Source organism: Oryx dammah, unplaced genomic scaffold, assembly GCF_014754425.2.
Source record: "Oryx dammah isolate SB20612 unplaced genomic scaffold, SCBI_Odam_1.1 HiC_scaffold_3, whole genome shotgun sequence".
NCBI classification, from domain to species: domain Eukaryota; kingdom Metazoa; phylum Chordata; class Mammalia; order Artiodactyla; family Bovidae; genus Oryx; species Oryx dammah.
The window spans coordinates 85,614,507-85,639,710 of record NW_024070187.1 but is presented as its reverse complement, the minus strand read 5'-3'; the positions used below and the strand labels follow the sequence as shown (position 1 = coordinate 85,639,710).

General features: G+C 37.6%; 1 protein-coding gene across 3 annotated transcripts in view; it reads right to left on the bottom strand.

Annotated features, from left to right (window-relative positions):
* SLC4A4 (solute carrier family 4 member 4) overlaps positions 1-25,204 on the bottom strand; it is a 366,663-nt gene that overhangs the window by 185,465 nt on the left and 155,994 nt on the right. For 2 of the 3 annotated variants that reach the window (XM_040237036.1, XM_040237034.1), the window contains exons 5-6: positions 18,201-18,361; positions 7,987-8,166 (exon numbers count right to left, since the gene is read on the bottom strand). In XM_040237036.1, the coding sequence (XP_040092970.1) occupies positions 7,987-8,166; positions 18,201-18,361 (341 nt within the window). The remainder of the gene's footprint in view (positions 1-7,986; positions 8,167-18,200; positions 18,362-25,204) is intronic. The other variant, XM_040237035.1, reaches the window with a different exon arrangement.

Genomic DNA, 25,204 nt, shown 5'->3' with positions numbered 1-25,204 from the left:
GAATGAAGCCTAATCATGGAAAAGATGGTGTGTCTTCAAGGAGATTATTGAGTAGGTTTTTAATTTCAAAACCTAAACACTTACTTGTGTTGTATCTCTTAAGCCTGACTCTTCACTGCCATAAAGAGCAGACTAGACTAGCAAATACTCAGAGAGTATGACTCTTGGAGAAAACTGTGTTGTTTATTTAACAATCTGAACATTACAAAGCTGGATGTTCAGTCACCTGCCCAGGAAAATAAAATAAGAATAGTGTCTGATAAATGGTTTAGAAATACTACTGTTATTTCATCACTGTTATTAAAGATTACATTTATTGAGGCATTTTTCTAGTAACTTTCCATGGATGGGTTCATTTAATCTAAGGCTGAGAAGAGCTTGGTCATTCATTGAATTCTGGCCAGGACATTCATCTGTGCTGTGCAAATGAACGGAGAATTAGAGTTCTCAACAAAACAGATGGATGTGTGCTGCTGGTTTTGGAAAGAGCTGATTATACACAGAAAGGCACCTGGGAAGCTGACCCTCCTCTGAAGGTGATGGAGGCCTGCGAGCTGACCTATCTTAGAACTGGAGAAACACGATGACCGCTTCTGGGACAGAACCTTTTAGGAAAGTCAGGGAAATGTCTGCCTTCTCCACTGATTCAGGGAGCAGGTCTGAATTCAAGGGTATGGAGGGGAGAGGGGAACTGCAGGGTAGAATAACCCAGACAGAGACTACTGGGATAAGCTGGAATCCAAAACCCGGATAAAACCTAAGAATGTCTACAGGGAGTGAGAAAGCTGCCAAACCCGGTAGTGGTCCCAGCCAGATCCACCACGTGCCAGCATCTAGGCAGGGTGGCCCAATACCCAAACCAAGTAGCTGGAATATTTCTAACCTCCAACTGGGTGAAAAGCAGTGAAAGCCTAGCTAATTCCACTTCCATTTCAATGGGGCCGAGAATTAACAGAATAAAACACTGATTTCTTTTCATCGTTTGTTCTCTGTTGCTAACCACTACTTATGTTACTGTAGGTAATAGCAAGAGACTACACTTTTTCCCTGGTGACTCAGATGGTAAAGAATTCGCATGCAATGCAGAAGACCTGGGTTTGATCCCTGGGTTGGGAAAAGCCCCTAGAGAAAGAAACGGCTACTCACTCCAGTAATCTGGCCGGGAGAATGCCATGGACAGAGGAGCCTGGCAGACTATAGTCCTTGGGTTCGCAAAGAGTCAGACACAACTTAGCAACTTTCACTTTTCACACTTTTTAAGGGGCTTCCCAGATGGCACTAAAGAACCTGCCTGCCAATGCAGGAGACATGTAGAGATGTAGGTTCAATCCCTGGGTCAGGAAGATATCCTGGAGGAGAGCATGGCAACCCACGCCAGGATTCATGCCTGGAAAATTGTTCTGTTCTAATGTTAGAAACTGCAGGGTATGAAAGAGCTGGGAATCAGCATACTGCCTGGAAGTTAACAATGAAAAGAGGAATTTGCAGAAAAAGTACAGGGTAGGCGCAAGTGGTCATGCATTTCTCATAACTGAAAGAAAAAAAAGAAGGTAAATTGAGATAAAATTCAGAGATGCCATCAGGAGCAGGCCCTGGCTCCCTGTAACTACAGAAGAGGCCACAGTACACCAGAAGCAGCCTGATGAGGTCTAGAAGCAGTTGCCCTGACATGGAGCTCCCCTCCAAACCCTCATCTACCTACTGGAGAAGCTTTAAGTCTTAGATTCTCAGTGTAGTTTAGGGTTTCCCTGACAGCCAGCAAAGAGGAAAATCAATGACGGGGACAGACTATTCTGTAAGAGGGCTGTGATGAGAAAGAGTTTCCTCCTCTCCCACTGCTAGTGAAATGGTATCACTTACTGAAGGGCAGAGGAAATAAATCAGCAATATATCCATGAGATTCTTCCCAAATGGTAAGTTATAGAGCAAATATCACTCCAGAAAATACTGTCACTCAATATGAGATTTTTCTTCCTTACCTGTGCTTAAACATATAATACATATAATTACATATAATTTAATATTATTTGTTGAGTGATGGTACTATGGTACCACTGTATATAGTACCAGTGATGGTACTATGTACAATTACTATTCAAAACATTTTACATGCATTATCTCATTTAATTTTCATTTTATGTTTTATAGATATAGAAGCTGAGTACTAGATTAGCTTTACAATTTTTCACTTAAAAAAAATAATGAAAATTGGGGTCATAAAAATGGATTGGGCAATATGAAATTCATAGTCTGGGTCTAGCTGGATAACCAAAATCATTTCTTAGTAAAGGGCATCTCCCAGACCACGGAGGGCAAGGATTTTTATGAGAGTCTAGGGAGTAGAAATGAAATCAGGAAAACACCAGGGACAAATTCATGATGGCACTGTCCAAATTTCGATAAAGGCAGTGAAAGCTGAATACTCAAATTAAGGTTCTTGGTCTTAAAGTTGGGTCTTATCCATCTTTTGTAAGAGTAGACAGTACATATCAAAATTATCCATTTAAGTGGTAAATGACATTTTAAAAAATCATATAATCCTATAAAACATAGCTCTTTAAAACAGAGTTATCAGGTAACCTTGTCAGAAACATATTACTAAATATTTTTGAAAGAATACCAATTAGGCCCAAACTTTCACTTTCTAATAAAATGCAAACTAAATATACCTTATTTGACTTTTAAACATTATTAAGGAACATTCTTGAAGAGATCTCTAGTCTTTCCCATTCTGTTGTTTTCCTCTATTTCTTTGCATTGATCATTGAGGAAGGCTTTCTTATCTCTTCTGGCTATTCTCTGGAACTCTGCATTCAGATGCTTATATCTTTCCTTTTCTCCTTTGCTTTTCCCTTCTCTTCTTTTCATAGCTATTTGTAAGCCCTCCCCAGACAGCCATTTTGCTTTTTTGCATGTCTTTTCCTTGGGGATGGTCTTGATCACATCACTTCATGGGAAATAGATGGGGAAACAGTGGAAACAGTGTCAGACTTTATTTTTTTGGGCTCCAAAATCATTGCAGATGGTGACTGCAGCCATGAAATTAAAAGACACTTACTTCTTGGAAGAAAATTTATGACCAACCTAGACAGCATATTGAAAAGCAGAGACATTACTTTGCCGACTAAGGTCCATCTAGTCAAGGCTATGGTTTTTCCAGGAGTCATGTATGGATGCAAGTGTTGGACTGTGAAGAAGGCTGAGCATCAAAGAACTGATGCTTTTGAACTGTGGTGTTGGAGAAGACTCCTGAGAGCCCCTTGGAGTGCAAGGAGATCCAACCAGTCCATTCTAGAAGAGATCAGCCCTGGGTGTTCTTTGGAAGAATTGATGCTAAAGCTGAAACTTCAGTACTTTGGCCACCTCATGCAAAGAGTTGACTCATTGGAAAAGACCATGATGCTGGGAGGGACTGGGGGCAGGAGGAGAAGAGGACGACAGAGGATGAGATGGCTGGATGGCATCACTGACTCGATGGACGTGAGTCTGAGTGAACTCCAGGAGATGGTGATGGACAGGGAGGCCTGGCGTGCTGCGATTCATGGGGTCGCAAAGAGTCAGACACCACTGAGTGACTGAATTGAACTGAACTGAACTGAAGGAACATTCTTAGGCTTCAATGTTATTCTTTCACAGTAAACTAAAATAATACAGAATTGTTACCTAAGTATCTCTGACCAAACTATTAAATAGAACCATAGGAAACTGTTGGTTGCCAACTATATTTTACCCACAAAAATAGCAACTGTATATTGTTCAGCCTAAAATAATAGAAAGAAAAAGAGAGTAAGTAAAGGAAAATCTAACACCAGAGGAAAGGAAAACCTCATTAATTTTCTTCCTGTGACACTAACTTGATAGAAAGGCCTCCATTAATAAATTGAGCTTGCCTCAATATATAAAATATGGCACTTGCCTCAAATTTCATACCTGGCAGATATATCCACCAGAATTCACAGTTGTCTTGGATAAGTGGAAATTTCACAATAATTAAGATATTGTAAACCTGATTCTTCTCTAATTTATTACAAATAAAAATGTTTTTCATTTCTTTTTAAAATCATTCAATCATCTTGAATCCAAAGCCACATCAGGATCCTAAAACATTTAGCCATGGATAGACAGTGGTGGGCTGTGGTAGTGGGTATTTTGGTAAATGTTTGAGAAGCAACTCTCTGGTGAAAAAACTTGTGCGTGCTTGTGCATGCATGCGTGTACGTGTGTACAAGCGCAAATGGGTGTGAGTGGTAAATTTTACTGACTTAAAGATGTATAGCATACATACAAATAATAAATGTACAATACTCTATCGTAAACGGCATACAGCCAGTTAATTCTCATACAATGCTTTTGTTGATTTTTACCAAACTCTTCTATCAGTAGCTGACTTATGGTTTCAACTGGCAAACAAGCGTAAGCCTAATACCCATGTTGAACATCCATTATCATATATGCTATCGAGTAAGACAAAAGTGAAGCAATGAAAATGTATTGACTCAATCATCAATGGCGTGGGTGATTCCTTCACTAAACTGAATAAAAGTTTTTTAATACTGAAAGAATATTTCCTCAATTCCTTGTACGATTCACGTTCTAACAATTGTTATGGACTGAATGCTTTCATTCTCCCAAAATTCATATGCTGAAATCCTAACCCTAGATGTAAAGGGTGCTAATTCCATTTATGAAGACTCTGCCCCAAATGCCCCTCCTCCTAATACCATTACATTGGGGGTTAGGATTTCAGCATATAAATTTTGGCTCCCATAAGAACATCCTTATAAAAAGAAATAGGAGAAAGATGATCGATTTCTCTCCTCCACCTGAAGATAGAATGATAAGGTGACCACCTACAAGCCAAAGTGGGCCCTCACCAAGAACTGCATTTGTGGCTTCTTGATCTTGGATTTCCCAGCTTACAGAACTGTGAGAAATAAATGCTGTTCTTTAAGTATTTATAGCAATCTTTGGTAACATATTATAGGAGCCCAAGCTAAGACATTGGCTATCGATACTACATAGGTAAGCTTAACCTGCATTATTAGCATTTTCTCTAACTCTTTTTAAAGTTGTAAATAACTGACAAAACAATATATCAAGTCCTGATTTGTAGTATTTGCTGATGTCTATGGTGTTTACACCACCATCAGGACTGACTGCAAGCTTCCAGTATAAAGTCCCTGAATGTAGATTTGGGAAGAGGTAATAGTAACACACTATTTTATAGCGCAGCCTATAGTAAAATAAGTAGGAGAAATGGCACCCCACTCCAGTACTCTTGCCTGGAGAATCCCATGGAGGGAGGAGCCTGGTAGGCTACAGTCCATGGGGTCGCAAAGAGTCGGACACAACTGAGTGACTTCACTTCACAATGCATTTTGAATATTTAACATTATTTTTAATATTAATATCTAATTGTATGTTTATATAATCTAATTTTCAATAGTAGCTGTGTTTAACAAATAGTCCTCAAAATTCCTGATAACAACTGGCCCTTGCAAGTATATAAGAGGTGGCACAGGACTAGGGAATGAAAAAATTTCCATTTCTAGAGTAATTCCAAAGATTTCAGCCATTAACTGCACTGGTATTATTATAACTACAACTGGCAGCATTCTGAGTCTATTTTCTAGTTTGTGATAGAAAACCAAGGTGATAAGTTTATCTACATTTTTACATGGAGATATTAGAATCTATTCTAACTACTACAGATAAAATATTCTGTTTATTAAAGTAGTAGAAAATGTTCTATACTTTTTTATTTTAGAATTTTATCCTAAGAACATTTCATAGTTGTTAAAGATATTAAGTATTTAAATCCTAACATACAAAGATAACTAACTATATGTATAAACTTGCAAGTTAAGAATAAGTGCCTCTAGAAAATCAAAAATTTGCCACCTGATAATTTATAATAAAGTATTTTGGAATCACCTGAAAGTCATTCTTATAGCATTTCTCAAGGCAAAACTTGCCTCTAGATATTTAAAAGGCCAAAACAACATGTTTTAAAGGCACAGTCATACTCCATGCTTTAGGGTGTTAGCTGATCAGCTGACAAGTCAGAAAGAAAAAGAATCACCTGCACTTCCTGCTTGCCTTCTGCCCAGCATCTGAGGCATTTCACATGTGAGAAGCTGAGTGATGAAGGCAACTGCAACTTTTCTCTGAAGTACAAAGATCTACTGATAGGATAAAAGATTGAATGACGAGCAGTATCAACTCATTAATTGTATTTCACATCCAAATACTCTCCCCTAAAGCACAAGATACTGCCACAAAGACCCAACTGTTCCTAACTTTTACTCTACCTACACGTCCAGGAAAATTAAGCTCATACCACACCGGTGGTGAAGGCACCCTTGCTCTGCCATACTCGTTCCTCTTTTCATTGCTAATATAACAACATTTGAAAACAATGCTTGCTTCTTTATACTACCACTGACTTCGTGATAAAAAATAAATCTCCATAAAATTTCATTTTATGTGAGACAGAGGTTAACAAATAAGATACTAAAAAACAGACTTGTACTTTAAATGCCATAATTTTTAAAATATGACTTGTTCTTAAAATTGTGACATCAGTTTCAACAAACTGTTTATCACATAACATTTCCAGCCATTAAACTATTCAAAATGCAATTTAAAAAATAAATAAAATGGGAGATGCAGAGAAATCAAAACATTTCCTGTCAGCAGCAATATTGCAGATGTGACAGAACCATCAAATTGTCATAGGAATCTTCTAGATTAGATTCTTCCTTTTGTGAATGCTCTTTAAAGAGCATTCTTATTTTACTTATTTAAAACCTGTTGCGCTTCAAAAAGAGAAACACAGCAGCAATGACATAAATATAAAAGTTACTCAACAGAACTGAACTTTTCATCTGATTCTGCTTATTTACTAAACACTCATTTAAAAAAACAATGTGGAATGATTCAAAAATATAGCAAAGTTTGCTAATAGTAAGCTCTCTCCCAGAAAGCCATTAATTTTAATATTAAGTAAGAAAACTCAATTTCCAGAAATAGAGTGAACCGAGTTAGAATTCAGTTTATACACTTCACTTAGTCCATCTTTTCTATGACAACACGTTTTATATTATTCTGAAAGTGCAGCTGAGAACAGCAAATTAAAAGTTCCCTTATCTACTCATTTCTCTTAACACCAAAAAGACTGGGGGTGGGATGGAAGAGGCCTAGTTTGACCAGTCCAATGCTTAGCAGGTCTTTACACCTTAATTTTCCATACCTCATGAGAATAACTTCTCCCTTCTCAGCCTACACCCAATTATGAAATTTATTCAAAATAAAGACAATGATACAGAAGACAGACACTTTGCAAGAAATTCTGGTAAATGTAAAAGAGTATAAATGAAACATAGTGCCTTTCCTATTGTTACATAATGGGGCTAATATCCTACCTGAATAACTATTCTCACAACTATCACATAGCAAAAGAGCAGAATGGTTTTTTTAAACAGTAAAAATAATATTGAACCTTATTTTGATGAATGACCATTTATAGGTTGGACACCATCTCATATATCAAGCAAACACTTCACAATGCGAGATTTCAGAGTACCTATCAAAGCTTAGTCTATCCTCCTAATTCTGACAAACTACCATGTCAAAAGCATATTCCTTGCTGTACTCAATAATATACAGGCATGCAGATTCATTGGAAACATTCAGTTGTTTCAACACTGCATTATTACCAAACACTCTCAGTCAATCAGAATAGAGAGGTATATGGAGCAACCATGGCGTCTAGGCATTTGCAGTCTACAGTAATTGCTGAAATCTTCCCAACAAGACTGCAAATCTGCCCAGTTGGTTAAAACATGTCATTATGAAATGGTTGTGGCATATGAGTTGAGAAAAGAAGAAATAAAAAGAGGGATTTTTAAAAAGAGGTGACAAGAGGTGGAGTAAAGTGAGTAAGGCAGGTAAGAAAGAGCAGCAGCCAGGCGGCCCCTGCATTACCATTATCAGGGTTGGTAAACATCCTACTTGCACTGGAGACGGTCTTCCCAATGTCAGCCAGGGATCGAAGGTTGGATTTCTTGGTTTGATGCCGGTGCTTCCGGAGCAAAGTATAGGTCACCTTATCCTTAAGGTCAGGTTTCAATAGGCCTGTCTCAATCTGATGGTCAACAATCATCTCTGAAATAAAAACAAAGCAAAACCAAAATTAAGTCACAAGACCACAAAGGTAAAAATTTTTAACTTATTTTTTCAGTAAGTTATTTAACTAAATTTTTAAACTCTAATTTTATGGATGTTACCCTCAAATCAATATATTATTTTTCAATTTCCAACTTCCCACTTTCTGTGAAGGTAAAGATACAGGGTATAGTGCTACTGGCATTAAAGAGAGTTAGAAATATTCCACTATTAATTACATCTTTGGAGAGGAAGAACTGTCTTGTAAATTTTTTTCAATCCTGGTTGAGAGTGAATTCATATTAATCACATTCTTCTATGAGTAACACAATAAATTATGCTTTCCAATTGTTTAAAAGTAAGATTAGAAAATTTCATGTACTCTTTCATAGGAAGTGTGCCAGAAATATAAACGATATGAAAAAATCTTGAAGAGACTATATAAAATTTAGCATCATGTCATTATTGATTTTCTTAATCTATTCTCCCAAATCCTTCCATAAGTTCCTTATAATAAGACAAAGTTAAAAAAAAAAGATAATACCTTTGCCCACATCAGGTTATTTGAACACTAATTAATCCAGTGAAAGAAAGGTTAAAGTACAAAATTATACCTTAGTCTTTTCTAAGAAGGGAGGTTATTCTTCCTGTTTAGATCCAACTAAAGTCTTTACCACATATTCTATTATTCATTTTAAAGTATAACCTGACCAGAATTTTCTAGAAAGTTTAATATCTTAGTTTTTCTACCAAAAAAAAAAAAAAAACCTAAAATTTCTACTAGCTTTAAACTACCTTCTCACACTATTTACAAAAATAAACTCAAATGGGTTAAAGACGTAAATGTAAGACCTGAAACCATAAAACTCATGGAAAAAACATAGGCAATATACTCTCTGACTTCAGTATCAGCAATATTTTTTTTAGATCTGTCTCCTCAGGCAAAGGTAACAAAAGCAAAAATAAACAAATGGAACTACATCAAAATAAAAAGCTTTTGCACAGTAAAAGAAACCATCAACAAAACAAAAAGACAACCTACTGAACGGGAAAAGATATTTGAAAATAATATATTTAATAGGGGTTAACATCTAAAGTACTAAAGAACTCACATATTTCAATATCAAAAAAATTCAAAAAGTTTAATTTTTAAGTGGGCAGAAGATCAGAATGGATGTTTTTCCAAGAAGACATATACATAGCCAACAGACACCTGAAAAGGTGTTCAACATCACTAATCATCAGGGACATGCAAATCAAAACCACAAAGAGATATCACACCTATCAGAATGTTACTATCAAAAAGACAACAAATTAGCAAATGTTAGTGAGGATGTGGCAAAAAGGGAACCCTTGGAGAAGGAAATGGCAACCCACTTCAGTGTTCTTGCCTGGAGAATCCCATGGACCGAGGAGCCTGGTAGGCTGCAGTCCATGGGGTCACTAAGAGTTGGACACAACTGAGCGACTTCACTTTCACTTTTCACTTTCATGCACTGGGGAAGCAAATGGCAACCCACTCCAGTGTTCTTGCCTGGAGAATCCCAGGGACGGGCGAGCCTGGTGGGCTGCTATCTCTGGGGTTACACAGAGTTGGACACGACTGAAGCGACTTAGCAGCAGCAGCAGAAACAGCAGCAGCATACTGTTGGTGGGAATATAAATTGGTGCAGCCACTACAGAAAATAGTATGGAAGTTCCTCAAAAGACTAAAAACAGAACAATCACACAGCCCAGCAATTCCATTTCTAGATTCTTGGACAAAGAAAACAAAACACTAATTCAAAACAATATATGCACCCTATATTCACTGCAGCATTATTTAAAATAGCCAAGGTATAAAAGCAACCTAAGTTTGCACTGACAGAGGAATGGACAAAGAAAATGTGATATATAACTTTTATATATATGTGTGTATATATATATATGCTGCTGCTGCTGCTGCTAGGTTGCTTCAGTCGTGTCCGACTCTGTGCAGCTCCATAGACGGCAACCCACATATATATATAAAATGAAGTATTACTTAGCCATGAAAAAGACTGAAATCTTGCCTTTTGTAACAATATGGATGGATCTAAAGAGTATTACACTAGGTGAAATAAGTCAGACAGAAACACAAATACCAAATGATGTCATTTATGGAATCTACAAAATAAATTTCACTTGTGGAATCTACAAAACAAAATGAACAAACAAAACAGAACCTGACCAAAAGACACAGAGAAAACAGTGGTTGCCAGAGTAGGGGAGAGATGAAAGGGTGGGCGATGTAGATGAAAGGGATTAAGAGGTATAAAATTCTATTCTGAAATAAATAAACCACATAATGTAATGATAGCACAGGGAATACCATCAATAATAATATGCTAATAATTCTGTATGGTGACAGACAGTTACTAGACTTTTCATGGTTGTCAATTCACAAAGTCTCTAAATGCCAATTCATAATGTTGTACACCTGAAACCAATACAATATTGTATGTCAACTATGCCACAATAAAATATAATAAAGTAAAATAATCAGAAAATTCTTTCCTCCAAATTTCTATTCACTCTTTTATTTTCCAGAATGGTTCTAACTAGAAAGGATGAATGTGCTTCATAGAAATTGCTCCATGGGTGTGCCTGCTGAAGGACATGTTTTACTCTATCAGAAAACAAGAAGTCCTCTTTCCCACAGATCAACATGTCAGCAGTAGGACATAAATATAGCCTGGTGGCATCCTCCTGTAATGTCACCACAGGTTGATACTCCTTTGTCCAAAATGGGGCACAGGAGAAACTATCACAGAATCTGTATGAAATAGGCAATGGTGGAACACCACCTCATGTCTGTGGTTAGGGCTTGTGTCCCCAGCAGAGAACCAAAACAACGGGTCCTGGGCCCACCTTTGCAGACACATGGCTGCATCAAGCACACGTCAATTATTTTCCTCTTGCACAAACTTCTCTGTATACAAAAGTGGAGGAGAGAACAAAAGCTCTTCTTCTCTAAAAGTCTGACAAGAAAATTAATGGGTACTGATAGGACAACAGCATCTTCCAAACACTGCCATCTCTTTTTGCAAAGAGAAGTTACAGATGTTCAAGGGGCTTTGTTTGAGCATGACTGTACCTCTCATGAGTCCTCTTTTTAACAAGCACTCATAGAACTGGTCTCACCGTGAGAGCTGACAGTTCACACAGTGTACAGTCAACTTCCTGGGATCCAAGGAGAGGCTGAATCCAGGCTTTCCATCACATGCCTTACACAGATGCTGTCAATGTCACATATCACTGGACCACTTTGTAGCCTGGGAAAGGCAGGAAGAGTTTCTACCATAGGAATGTTTTGGCTTGAGAGTGATAGCTCTGAGTATTTTTAACTACACAACCCTTACTCAGTAAAACTCTCAGAACAGATCCTATAATTATAATTAACCCTCTGTTCCATATTAAAATAATTAAGTGCTACTGAACACAAACCTCTCTCCTTTCCCTTGAAGTCTTAATCAAAGTGGAAAGTCCATTTTACAGAAGAACCATAAAAATAAACATACAGCCCTGGCATATCTACTGCAAGCATATCAAACTCCTACTCTAATTTCAGGGTTGTGGATTAAAGTGTTTCTTATCTACCCTTTCTTGGCAGGGCCTCCCTCTATTCTTGCCTTCCCCTGTAATCTCAAACTAATCCATATATAATGCACAGCCAGCCCTCTGTTACTAATTTCTGGAAATCACCAGTTAGAACACGTTAAAACATCTGTGTAGCTTATGCCCTTTATTAAGTTTCCATAAAAATGGCCCACATTACAGGGGTCTCTTAAGCATAAACTATAAAACCTTTCAAGGAAAGTGGAGGCAATTAACATTTTACAGCTACACTGAAATTAAGCCTTCAATATTCGAAATCCCACCAACACTACCAATAGAGAGAGAAAGCGCCTGCTCAAAATGCTCCCAGAGGTGAAAGGAAATTTAAAAAGCATCAAGTTCAAACTCTTAAACAGATGAAAAAAAGCATAAGAGAGGAGACATTCACAGACACAGCCTTAATAGGGCAATGCCCCACCCCCCCGACTCCAAATTAAACCAAGTTTTCTGATTCACAGTTTAGATCTTTTTCCATATCACACAATACTTCTCTTTCTTTTAAAAGGAAACACTAGCCCAAACGGGGAAAAAAAAAAAAAAATGAAGAGAAAGATGGTCATTCTCCCCCCAGAAAAGATTAAGGGTAACATTCTTTTAAAAACAGGCAACAGCCCAAGAAATATACAATTTCAAGACTAACAGACAACTCAGATTTATACAAATGTAACCCATTTTATGTTACTCTATCCAGTTGGCAAAATTTAAAAGACCAGTCTCCAGCGATGTGAATGTTTTATGTAATAGACAGTGTCAATGATGACAGTAACAACCAGGACAAGCTTTCTTGAAGGCTACTTGGGCAATACAAAACAAAACCCTTTACAATGTTCAAACCCTTTGAATATTTCACCATTAGAAACCTATAATCAAGAAATAAGCAATTTCACAAAAGAATAACAAAAATGTTCATTTCTTGTCTTTATGATAAAAACTTGATGGCAACTTAAAAGCCCAATTATAGATTAATAACTATTTTGCAGCCATTAAAATGATGTTTATATTTATGTTTAATAACATGGAAATATTCCTACTATGTTTTTTAGTTAGGAAGGGCAGATTAGAGGGTTATGGTATGATTCCAGCTCTAAAATAAATTTCATATGTGTAAACAGAGATGTACCCAAAAACTGTTGAGAAAAATATCTCTAAGATAAGATTAGTGGTATTTTGATTTTCATGTGCTACATTTTTTCTGCATTACTAAAAATGAACATATTTTACTTTCATGATGAAAACTAAATATATTATCATTTTGAAAATATAAAAGGTGTTAAAAGCAAGAAATAACATGACTAATATATCTGCCAACATGCACAGCTCAGGAATGCCTTTAAATATAAAAATTAGAGCTCCAAAAATAGAACTACATTTTCCTAATCATTTCCCATCATAATACCTGAAATGGCTTATAAATTTTTTTTTAACTTAGGAGGGGAGGAAAATTCCCATGTACTTGGCTTCATATGTGAATGACATTCTTTAAGTGCAAAATAATAATATGATTGCAATAATGAAGCTATCAAAATAACCCATACAATGACATTTTATCCCTTAAATAAGACAAATTTTCTATTAGCGTGTAGAAGGGGATCTTCAGGAAGAAAACTAGGTCCTGGGAAGAATCAGAATGAGGCTGAATTTTGTACACAAGTGTGAGAAGTGACACAGCTTCAGGCACAGCTTGTGGCCTCATATGGTGGTGACTTTGCACTTACAAAGGGAGGGTGCCCCTTGGAGGCGACTGAGAAGAAGTAGCAGGTAGACTGAAAAAAAGGATTAAAATCATGCTATTGTTTGTTTCATATAATCACACTTGCCATGATTTCTTTCTCTTCTCTTTTGTGGAAATAAAAGTGGGGTGAAGAGGAGATGTATCTTAAGACATAGCTGCAAATAATTCTCAACTCTGAATAACAGCACCATTCAGGAGACAATAAATCCACTGCATCCTCTGTTAGAAAAAGATTTTTTAATAATCAAATAATGGCAGTAACTCAAGGTACCTCGCCAATTTTTATCACTCGATATCATGGCAGTTTTTTTCTTTCATGTTGTTTAATCTGCTGTAAAGCTTTGATTCTGTCAGAAGATTTTTAAGTATTTCTTTCAGTCACTGACACTCTCTCAAGCAGGCTTTTTTTTCTGCTCCTCCAAATCTGGTCCATTTTTTTTTTTCTTTATTTATTTTCCTTGTAAAGTACATTATTTGCCTCTGAATTGTTTTTCTGTGTTATCAGCTCCAGAATGACAGCGCTGTCTCTCTCCCACTTGCCTCAGGAGTAGTACAGCAAGCATAATACTAAGTGATGACACTTCAAAGTGACCGAGTGGTGTCCAATCTTAAAACTGAATGACTCTATTAAAGCAAACATGGAGGTTAGAGAAAAAAAGCCACAACTGACAAACAAAAAGTAATGGAAAATTAAAGTGAGAATGTAAACTGCTTGATGAACTTTTCTTGGTGGTGATTTAGTGGCTAAGTCATGTCCAACTCTTAGACCCATGGACTATAGCCTGCCAGGCTCCTCTGTCCATGGTGTTTCCTAGGCAAGAATACTGGAGTGGTTTGCCATTTCCTTCTTCAGGGTATCTTCCCAATTCAAGGATCAAACCCCGGGGTCTCCTGCCCTGCAGGCAAATTCTTTACCGACTATGCTACCTAAATGTAGTAAATACCAGAAACTTTCTCTTTGGCTATTGGTTAATGAGGCTCCAATATCATGTGGGACTTGGTCTTCTACCACATGGAAAGGGTCAGCAAATTACTGAAGATCAGAAACTCTGTAAGACAGCTTTTTTCAGGTTCTGAAGATCTCAAAGACAGTTTAATAAAAAAGCGCAAGTATATAATTCAATTTTAACATTCATCACCCTTGTTGATCATCTTCAGGCAGAGCAAAGAAGCTATGAGGTTGTTTCTAGCTCTATCCACTATAACTTTCAGAATCTTTCCTCCTGTTCCTGAAGTCTCTGAGCATCTCTTGACCTGACTCAGTCTATACTCAGGTCTTGCTAGGTAAACTTTATCCTAGAATAGTCATGGAAATAAGAACAATTACATCTGAGATCCTCATTCAATTCTATCAAAAACCCTGAAGAGTTAAGTAATGCGCCTTGTCCATGGCCATACAAGCTACAAGAGGTAGACCCTAATTAACCACTCCCCAACTTTAAATCCAACGTTCTCTCTCTGACACCAGTATGCCTGTCATGGAATGAATACATACCTCTGCCAGAGAGTAGGTATATTTTAATAGAGAACAAACCCTGGGTTCAGTGAAATGAATCTCCAAATACTGGAATTACAGGAAGTAACCATGGTCTAAGGTAGGACTTTTTTATTCAACACAGGAAACCTCAATGACCCTTAAACCACAACAAATATTCTCTCCCCCTAAGGATCTCCAATCCATTGCCCAGTCACAGGTTTAATCCCATTTGGCTCTGCCTTTAGGTATTTCTAAATTCAGACATCTTTGCTCTACATTAGTTCTTAAAGCCTGAAAACACAGAAATTGTGATTCTCACTCAAAAATTGGATTGCTTTTCATTAACCATGATACATTTTTAGATAACAATCTCACTTGCAGCTTTTAACAAATGCAAATAAGTCAGTGAAACAAATAGCCTAGAAAACCATTCCTTTCCTTTGCTTCTCTCTGTCTTTGAAGATCTTCCCTGGATACAATAAACCAACATCTCTTCTCACATATCAAAAGTCCATTTTCAGGCTCACCTGCTTTGTCAACTATGAAAAATTCTGTAGAAAGCAGTATTTCCTACATTATCTTCTCACTACTTATTTATGTGGACATGGATTTGTAACATATTCCATTTACAAAGTGGTAGATTTGCAAACCTAATTCTAGGGCCCAGAATAGTGTCTGGTACATGGTAGAAGGCCATGTACCACTGCTGAATAAATGTATAAACTAACCTCAGATATGCAGATGATACCACCCTTATGGCAGAAAGTGAAGAGGAACTAAAAAGCCTCTTCATGAAAGTGAAAGAGGAGAGTGAAAAAGTTGGCTTAAAGCTCAACATTCAGAAAACGAAGATCATGGCATCTGGTCCCATCACTTCATGGGAAATAGATGGAGAAACAGTGGAAACAGTGTCAGACTTTATTTTTGGGGGCTCCAAAATCACTGCAGATGGTGACTGCAGCCATGAAATTAAAAGACGCTTACTCCTTAGAAGAAAAGTTATGACCAACCTAGATAGCATATTCAAAAGCAGAGACATTACTTTGCCAACAAAGACCGTCTAGTCAAGGCTATGGTTTTTTCAGAGGTCGTGTATGGATCTGAGAGTTGGACTGTGAAGAAAGCTGAGTGCTGAAGAATTGATGCTTTTGAACTGTGGTGTTGGAGAAGACTCTTGAGAGTCCCTTGGACTGCAAGGAGATCCAACCAGTCCATTCTAAAGGAGATCAGCCTTGGGTGTCCTTTGGAAGGAATGATGCTAAAGCTGAAACTCCAGTACTTTGGCCTCCTCATGCGAAGAGTTGACTCATTGGAAAAGACTCTGATGCTGGGAGGGATTGGGAGCAGGAGGAAAAGGGGACGACAGAGGATGAGATGGCTGGATGGCATCACCGACTTGATGGACGTGAGTCTGAGTGAACTCCGGGAGATGGTGATGGACAGGGAGGCCTGGCATGCTGCGATTCATGGGGTCGCAAAGAGTCGGACACGACTGAGCGACTGAGCTGAACTGAACTGAATTCATTCTATTCATCTATTCAATGCATTCTATGCATCTTCACATTAGACTTCCTCCCTTCTCCACTTGCACCATAAGCACTTCAGCTACAAGGCAAGTGTAGAGCTTCCTTGTAAATCTAACAAGCCCTCTGAAGAGGACATAGATATGTATAGATCAGCAAGATATATACCCAATTTGAGAACCAATCTTCTTGTCTAATACACATGCTATAGACTTCCCACTGTCTATAAAGACACAGATGCCACAGACAAGCCTTTGCCTTCTGATATTAAAAGAAATTTTGAGATTACATAAGAATTTTACACTGGTCAGTGGGGCCATGATCCACATCCTCTTCCCACAGTCCCAGAGTAAGCACACTGCAGGCCCCTTAAAAAAGTGCAGTCATCCCTACAGGAGCAGAGGTCACAGAGCTATGGAATTTTTTTGGAATAACAAGCAGAGCCCCTACATCTCTCCTTAAGGAAAACATGGTCTTGAGCACATCAATCTGAATGATAAGGCAGCTTAGGCCAGGTTCTTGCTAGAAAATGAAAACAGTTATTACTCTCTGGAATGCAGCAATGTGTGTACAAGGTGTTCGACGTGATACAGTACTCAACACCACACAACGCTAATCACAAAGATGCCAAAGTTGCCGTGCACCATGAGGCCAGTGCCTTGCTGGGAGTTCTACAAATGATCCTCAGCAGCAACGAAACCCAACTCATTCATTAACCAATAAGGTTCCATGGGCTTTTTGCCCCACCCAATTTTCCCTACATACAGCTAAAGAAGCTTGACTGTCACCTACAAAATCAACCCAACTGAGGGACTAGACATAGACCAGCTTCCTTTTTACAGAGGATTTAAACCCTATTTTACAGATGACAAAACTGAGGCCCAGAGAAGCTCAACACAATGTCTAAGATCAAGAAGTTCTAGAAATCTAGTGAGCAGACTTCCAGTCCACTATAGCAAAAGGCTATGGGGGGAGAGTTCTATTTAAAAACCTCAATCTATGCTAATATCTGAAGGAATGCAAATCTGTCCAAGCAAACATGGTACCAATTATAATTTTAAAAATAACATAAAAGTGAAAAGCATAAGAGAGAGGACTTAGAAATAAAACTGGAAATATGCCAAAATATTAACAACAGCTATGCTCAGACAGAAGTACAATGGATGATTTCTGTTTAATTTTGTTTTCAGTATTTGTCTGTACTTTCCAAATTTTCTGCAATAAACCTTAAGAGAAAGATGAACTTCCCTGGTGGCCCAGTGGTTAAGACTCTGCCTCCCAGTGCAGGGGATACAGGTTGGACTCTTGTTTGAGGAACTAAGATCCTACATGTCACAGGGCAACTAACCCCACTTGCTACAACTACTAAACCCAGGCAGTTCAACTAAAAACCCGCATTCTGCAACTAGAGAGAGGCCTGCGCACCTCGATGAAAGATCCCATGTGCTTCAATGAAGATCACAAAGTACTACAACTAAGACCTGATGCAGCCAAAAAAAAATAGGCAAATATTTTTAAAATAATAATAAAAATTAAAAGGAGAGAGAGATTAAATGCTATAGAGTATTCAGCTCTGCTTATACTAGAAGTCATCTGCATTGAGAAAGATTCATGGAGAGGCAGAAAGAGCAGAAAAAATGCTAAGAACTTAAGACAACATACTTACCCACCAACTGTGGGAGAGAAGAAGCTTCCCTGTCTAGCATGATGGATCCTTTCTCCATACACGTCCTCAGCTCAAATAAACTGTGAAGGGACAAGGTGGCCACGTGGGGTTTGCTCCATCTCTCTCCACCCTGTTCCACTTTTTCTTCAAACTTAATCCACCTAGAAACATGAGAGTCAAGTGAAGAGCAATTAAAAGTGTTCTCATCACCTCTGGAAATAGCAACACCAACCTCTCTAGTTCCACCCCCACCAGCACTTTCAAAATGTCTCCTTTCGTGGAGCCTTCAAAGCTTATTCTATCATTAACTGAATTATCTTTATAAATATACCAAACAGATTCACCAAACTGCTCCTCTCCCTGATGTTAGAGAGAAAGAAAACAAACCAGTGCATCCTTGGTTTTATATCTATCTACATGTAACCATGAAATATTTAAGAATGATTACTGAACCAATTTTTTAAAATAATGTAGGAAAAATATGCATTTCAAATTCTGCATGTGGGTGGAGCCTACAGTGTGTAAAAATAATCACTATTGTGAGAATTCTGTTGTAACTTCACAAGGCAAGTTTATACAAGGTAAAATAATCAGTAATGAACCAATATTTATTGTAAATATTTAAAAATATGGTGTGCAAAATGGTTAGACAAATATAAAATTCCCCTTTCATGCTTAAAGAGGGTCAGCATGTGTTTCTGTATCTTACATTAATAACTCTCTCTAGGTTGACACAAGTTCCCTTCTCATCAAGATGCTAATAGAAGCTTTTACCCCTCAAGCTTGGCTCCACATGTGTTTAAAAATATACAAGCTCAGTAAACAATGCATCTAATCTGATAATAACAGATCTCTTATTAACCCTAGTAACGGAACAAATAACCCTATTTTATAGTTTCTTCTTTCTAAGATTTATAGACATTTTGATAACTTAGCAATATATAGGAATGCAAAAAGTTTAACGGAAATGAGAGCAAAACACATTTGACACTATTTATATCCCACATATTATATATATTGACTCTTCCTACACTGGTAAAGGAAAACAGGAAAACATCATGATTTTGCTATTTATCATGACCAGAGAAAATGTTGCTTTCTATCACTTCAAAACTCTGAAAGATATTGGACAAGATAAAAAGGGTATTAAAAATTCTTTTCCTACACTCTTCACCAAAAGTTTAATGATTGAAAAATGTTTTCCTAGGAAAAGCTAAACACTCATCCAACTCACTGAAGATGAGAACAAAGGGCAGAGATCAGAAGAAGCTCTACATAAGGTATTATTTATAGACTGCTCACCACTCCCAAGGGGAATAAAAGAACATATTATTAGAATCATGAGTGAAAATAGATCAACAGATCAGCCACAATGTCAAGGAAAATTCAGATTTCTAATCAAGCCCAACACTCCTGTGATTCATGAGTATATTAGCTATATTCTAAATTCCCTCTTTCCTCTCCCACTCAGGAAATTCTCACACTTCAATGACAACCTTATCCCAAACCTCACCCTCCACCCTAAGACCCTCCTCCTTCCCCCTGTATCCCCAAAAGTATAAGGAGTGGAGGTTTTCACATGTTTTCCCTCACATTAAAAAACCAACACCAAAAAGTTCTAAAACTTCAGAACTGGACCTTGTTTATTCTACAAAAGTAGCTTTGAAACATTCTGAAAGAAATACCTTTAATATTCTTGTGTACGTGTGTGTGTGTGTGTGTGTGCATACACGCGCACATGTGCATGTGTGTGTGTTAATTAGCAGTTCTTCACCTTTTTTGGTATTACAGCCACAGAAGTAGATGGACATGAAAGAAAAATGACAACTTCACATCACATTCTTATAGAATTCTATGGATTTGCCCAGAGGATAAAAGGTAATTGGGTTATTTTGAAAGTAATCATTTTACAGAGTATCTTACATTGGCTAACTTCAGACATATTACCTTTTCAGACTTACAGAATCTCTAACATGTTGACTGGTGACCAGTATGTGAATCATATTTACATTTGATGTTATAATTTATCGCTCAAGATGAGACTCTAGAAGATTCCACTGTGTATGAAACCTAGTCAGAATTGCATATAATTATGTTATCCAAAAAGATGGTAGTAGTGGTCTTGCTTTTATTTCTAAGAGTATTCTTATTATCTGAGGGATAGAATCTCTGTCACAGAATTTAAGTCCAAGATGAATAATAAGGGCCAGCTAGGAAGTCAGTAAATGGGAGTGTTCTGTATATTCAGCCTTTACTTCCCTCTTATCTCTCCTGAATGATGACCACTTGCTCTTCTATCAGTTGCCATAAGTCCTTATAGCCAAATGCATTTTGTAAAAGAAAACTAAGCCTCACTTATGTACAGTATATGAGAAGAGCTCTTTCTGCCATGATCTTCAATTGTCCAAACAATATAAGTTTGACAAAACCTTCTTTTTTTAAAAAAAGGAGTAAAGCCATTGCATTCTTTTGTGACCAATTACTCTCCATAGTTCATCTTAAATATGATTTTGAACGAGTTTCAAAAGCATATTTAGAAATAATCCCAACTAGCTTGGATTTAGAAAATAGTATTATTCAACCTCCTGAATTATACCAGTTAAGATTTGGTCAAGGTTTAACCATAATGAAATGGGAATGTAAAGTCTCAATACTAGCAAGTTCCTTAAAATCTACAAAAGAGAAGTATTGTCTCAAAGTTCAGTTTAAGTATCTATTTCACTTTGACTTCAGTAAATATTATATGTTGTAATGATGTCGTATCATAGTATAGCAAATAGCACAAGGTAATTCTGGGATAATGACTATTAAATTCCTTTAAAATACACTGAGGGACTTCCCTGGTGGTCCAGTGGTTAAGGATCTGCCTTGCCATGCAGGGAACACAGGTTTAATCCCTGGTCTGGGAACTAAGATCCCATATGTTGAGGGGCAACTAAACCCACATACCACAACTACTGAGCACAACTAGAGAGTCTGTGTGCCACAGTGAAAGATCCCGTGTACCACAACTAGCACCCGATGCAGCCAACTAATGAATAGATGAATTTTTTAAAGTACACTGCTTGAATTGTTCAAGGAACTGTACTTCAAACATGCAGGCATAAAGTAACAGTTTGCCCATTTAAACAGACTGCAGGTAGTTTCATTCCAGAAACTATATATGCTATGTCTATCTTCCTCACATATCAAGGACAAATTTGAGAAAAAACTGAAAATGACTCAGTTCAAATCAGAACCCATTAAAGAAAAGGCTAAGGCAAAGGTACCGAAGTTCAGCCTATTCATGTGTCAATGAATTTGTAAAGGTGCTTTAGAACCATGTAATTACAGTTCTAAAGACCCAACATTTTTACTGTAAAATGTACTAAAAGCTACTATCTACCCTTCATAATAACTATGAATAACCAGATATTTGCAATAAGTTCCCTACTTATCCTTTTGTCTTAGCTACTTGACATGTTATAGAAAAATTAATTTCAAAAGTTGGCTTTTTAAATGCTGGCAATCACAAAACTGTTATAACCTTGAAGAAAGAGTTTATTAGGTGAAGTTTATTTTTTCCAAGGTCTTAGAAGAATAATGATAAAGTACATTGCAGTTTAACACACTTTGAGTGACTGCCAACCAAACAGTATTTCACTAGTTTGTTGAAGAAATAGAAGGCCCACGGGAAACACTGAATATTTCGCAACTTTCCAATCGTGTGATTAAATATAATTAAGAAAAGAGAAGACCTCTAACTTAAAAACATGCCAGTTTTACAGTGGAAAATAGACATGACCTTTGCCCTAGAATATAATCCAACTATATAAAGCTATTAAAACAATAATAAATTTCTTGTTAACTAATAAATGCCTCATAGTACATAAAAGATGCCAATGCTAGTGCATATCTGGGATAAAAGATGTTTTTAAGGAGAATTCTTAAATTTCTAGATCAACTGTGAAAGTTATTGCAAAACAGTGTAGTAACCACATATAATTACATAGATGATTAAATTCCTTTTTCTTACAGAAAAAAAAACCTGGTCTCAAATGGAATTTTCCAGAGTAACACAGTAGAGAAGAGATAGTGGATTCAGTGTAGATTAGGGTCCCTCTGCAAAACCCTAGGGTACGGGCATGTGGCTATGTTTGATGGCCAGGCCCTGAAGTCAGGTTCTCCAAAGGGAGGCAGGGTCACTCGGCCAAGCAGAAACTGTTCCTCCATGTCACCCACTAAAACTGAAACATCAGTCCCCTTTTCCTTTGTTGGCTTGTTGGGTTTATTGAAACTTGTGATGTCTTGCTTTTTTACGCAGGTTTGGCAGTAGAATTTGCGTCTCACTGGGGAAGTGATCTTTAACACAGATTCTTATAACAGTGATGAATCCCAACATGGTCCATCTGAATATTCACTGAGGGAAAACTGAAAGCCAAAAACCATGTTGGCAAACATCACTGACTCACAGAAATAAAGAGTTTGGAGTCATGGGGGGTTGTGACAGCCTTTCTAGCTGGCTTAAGGCCATCACCAAAACTGGATCATGACTTATTCTTTTACCAGTTTGCTTCATGAATCAATTAGCTGATGCCTAGTCACCTAGAAGGAAAGCTATGACAAACCTAGGCAGCATATTAAAAAGTAGAGACATCACTTTGCTGACAACAGTTCATATAAGCTATAGTTTTTCCAGTAGTAATGTATGGATGTAAGAGTCGGATCATAAAGAAGACTGAGCGCCAAAGAATTGATGGTTTCAAATTGTGGTGTTGGAGAAGACTCTTGAGAGTCCCTTGGACTGCAAGGAGATCAAACCAGTCAATTCTAAAAGAAATCAGTCCTGAATATTCATTGGAAGGACTGTTGCTCAAGCATCAATACGTTGGCCACCTGATGTGAAAAGCCAATTCACTGGAAAAGACCCTGATGCTGGGAAAGATAGAAAGCAAAAGGAGAAGGGGGCAGTAGAGGATGAGATGGTTAGATAGCATCCCCCACTCAATGGACATGAATTTGAGTGAACTTCAGGAGATGGTGAAGGACGGACAAGCTGGTGTGCTGCAACCCACCGGGTCGCAAAGAGTTGGACATAACTTAGGAACTGAACGACAACAACAGTCACCTAGAAATTCTTAATGAGAAGCACAGGATCATTCACTAGAAACCAAATGTTCCATTAGAACTACTGCTACATCACTGAAAGTCAATATTAAAGTTTTGGTTTTTTGACTTTTTGCCATACCATGTGCACTCAGGGAATTTTAGTTCTCTGACCAAGGTTCTCTAAACCTGCACCTCCTGCAGTTGAAGCACGGAGTCTAAACTACTGGACCACCAGGGAAGTCTCTGAATGTCAGTATTCTAATGACCTAACACTAAGGACACTCTTTCGAAAAATAATATTCTCTGTATTCCACTGATTATATATATTTCTCAGGTCTGATCATTCTACCTTTGGGAAAGCCAGTGAAAATTCAAAGTTCTTACTTTCAGGAAAGAAAAAATTGGGGAAAAGATGTGGGGAAAAAAGAGGGTGGTAGGGTTGGCTATACTTCAAACGTCATATAAATAAAGACTTCCCTTGTTTATAGTTTTACATGACTACTTTCCTTAGTGCTTTGTGAGACGTAAATGGGGATATTTTTCCTACCAGTGAAAGCATTGTCCTTATTTTTTAAGACACAGAGCTAACCTGAACGTCTTGAAGTAGGACAAAAACTGCAGTAATGATGAGGCTCCATGTAGGATATTCTTGGTCAAATGAAACCATTAGTCAACTGAAAAAAGTATAAGACATTAAAAGGGTAAATACTAAAGAGGGTGTTATTGTGTTCTATGGGGTGTGGACTCACAGCAGAAACTACACAGAGCTGGAGAGATCGGGCAGGTTAGCTCTCTATGGAATAAAATAGTCCTTTTGATTGGAGTTTTCACAAAAAGCAAAGAATTCTGTTTAATGTTAGCAAAAAAAAAAAAATTCATGCTGCATTTGCATATGTAAAATGAGTCCCTTTTAAGTCGTAAACTTTTATTAGTCTGGTAGGTTTTAGAGCTTTCCATGGGCAAGAAAATCCCCATCATGCCTGGAAACTGGACATCATAAATGGCAGTCATAAATTACTATCAAAATATTCAGAAGCAGAGTCACGTTGCAGGAAGTAAAACCCACTAACACTATGAATCACTTCTGGAGACACAACCATCTCCACACTTCCCAACAGAATTTAGGTGGAGCAGTAAGCTAAGAATCAAGGCTCTATTTTTCTATTCATTCATTCTATAAACAAGCAGTTTTCAGCTGTGGGCTATGTCACAGGTAGTTGAAAACACTAGGGATATAGTGGTGACCAAAACAACCCCAAATTCTTGCCCTCATGGAGCTTTACTTTTATTGGAGAGAGACAATAACAAGATATGTTAACATGCCAAAAGTTGATAAGTACTAAAGACAAACAGAATAAAGGATGAGGGATAGGAAAGTTTGGGGAAAGTTGCTTGTTTCCAATGAGGAGGTCATGGTTGAATAGAGACCTGAAGGAGGTGAGGAAATGAGCCACAGAGATGACAGTGGGTACACAGGAGAGCATTTCAGACAAATGGAAGCTCAAGTGCAAAGGCCCTGACACTGGAGCATGACCAAGCCAGTGAAGCTAGAGCAGAGCTAACCAGGAGGAGAGAAGTAGGAGATGAGGTCAAGAGATCATAGTGTAGAGTTCATGAGGAAGTAAGGGCAGGTTCAGGGAGATGAACTAATTACAAAGCATTTGCAGTCATCTAGATGAAAAAGAATGGTGCATTGGACCAGGGTTGTGGCAGCAATGAATGCAAGATAATGGTGAGATTCTGAACATCTGAATAACGTTGAGGGTAAATTAGATAGGCTTTGCCAGTGGATCAAGTAAGGAATGTAGGGAAAAGACAGGTGTCAAAAAGACTCCAATCTTTCTGGCTTGAGCAACTAGAAAAATGGAGTTGTTCACTGTGGTGGGGAACCTTGTAGGAAGAGCAGGTCTGACGTG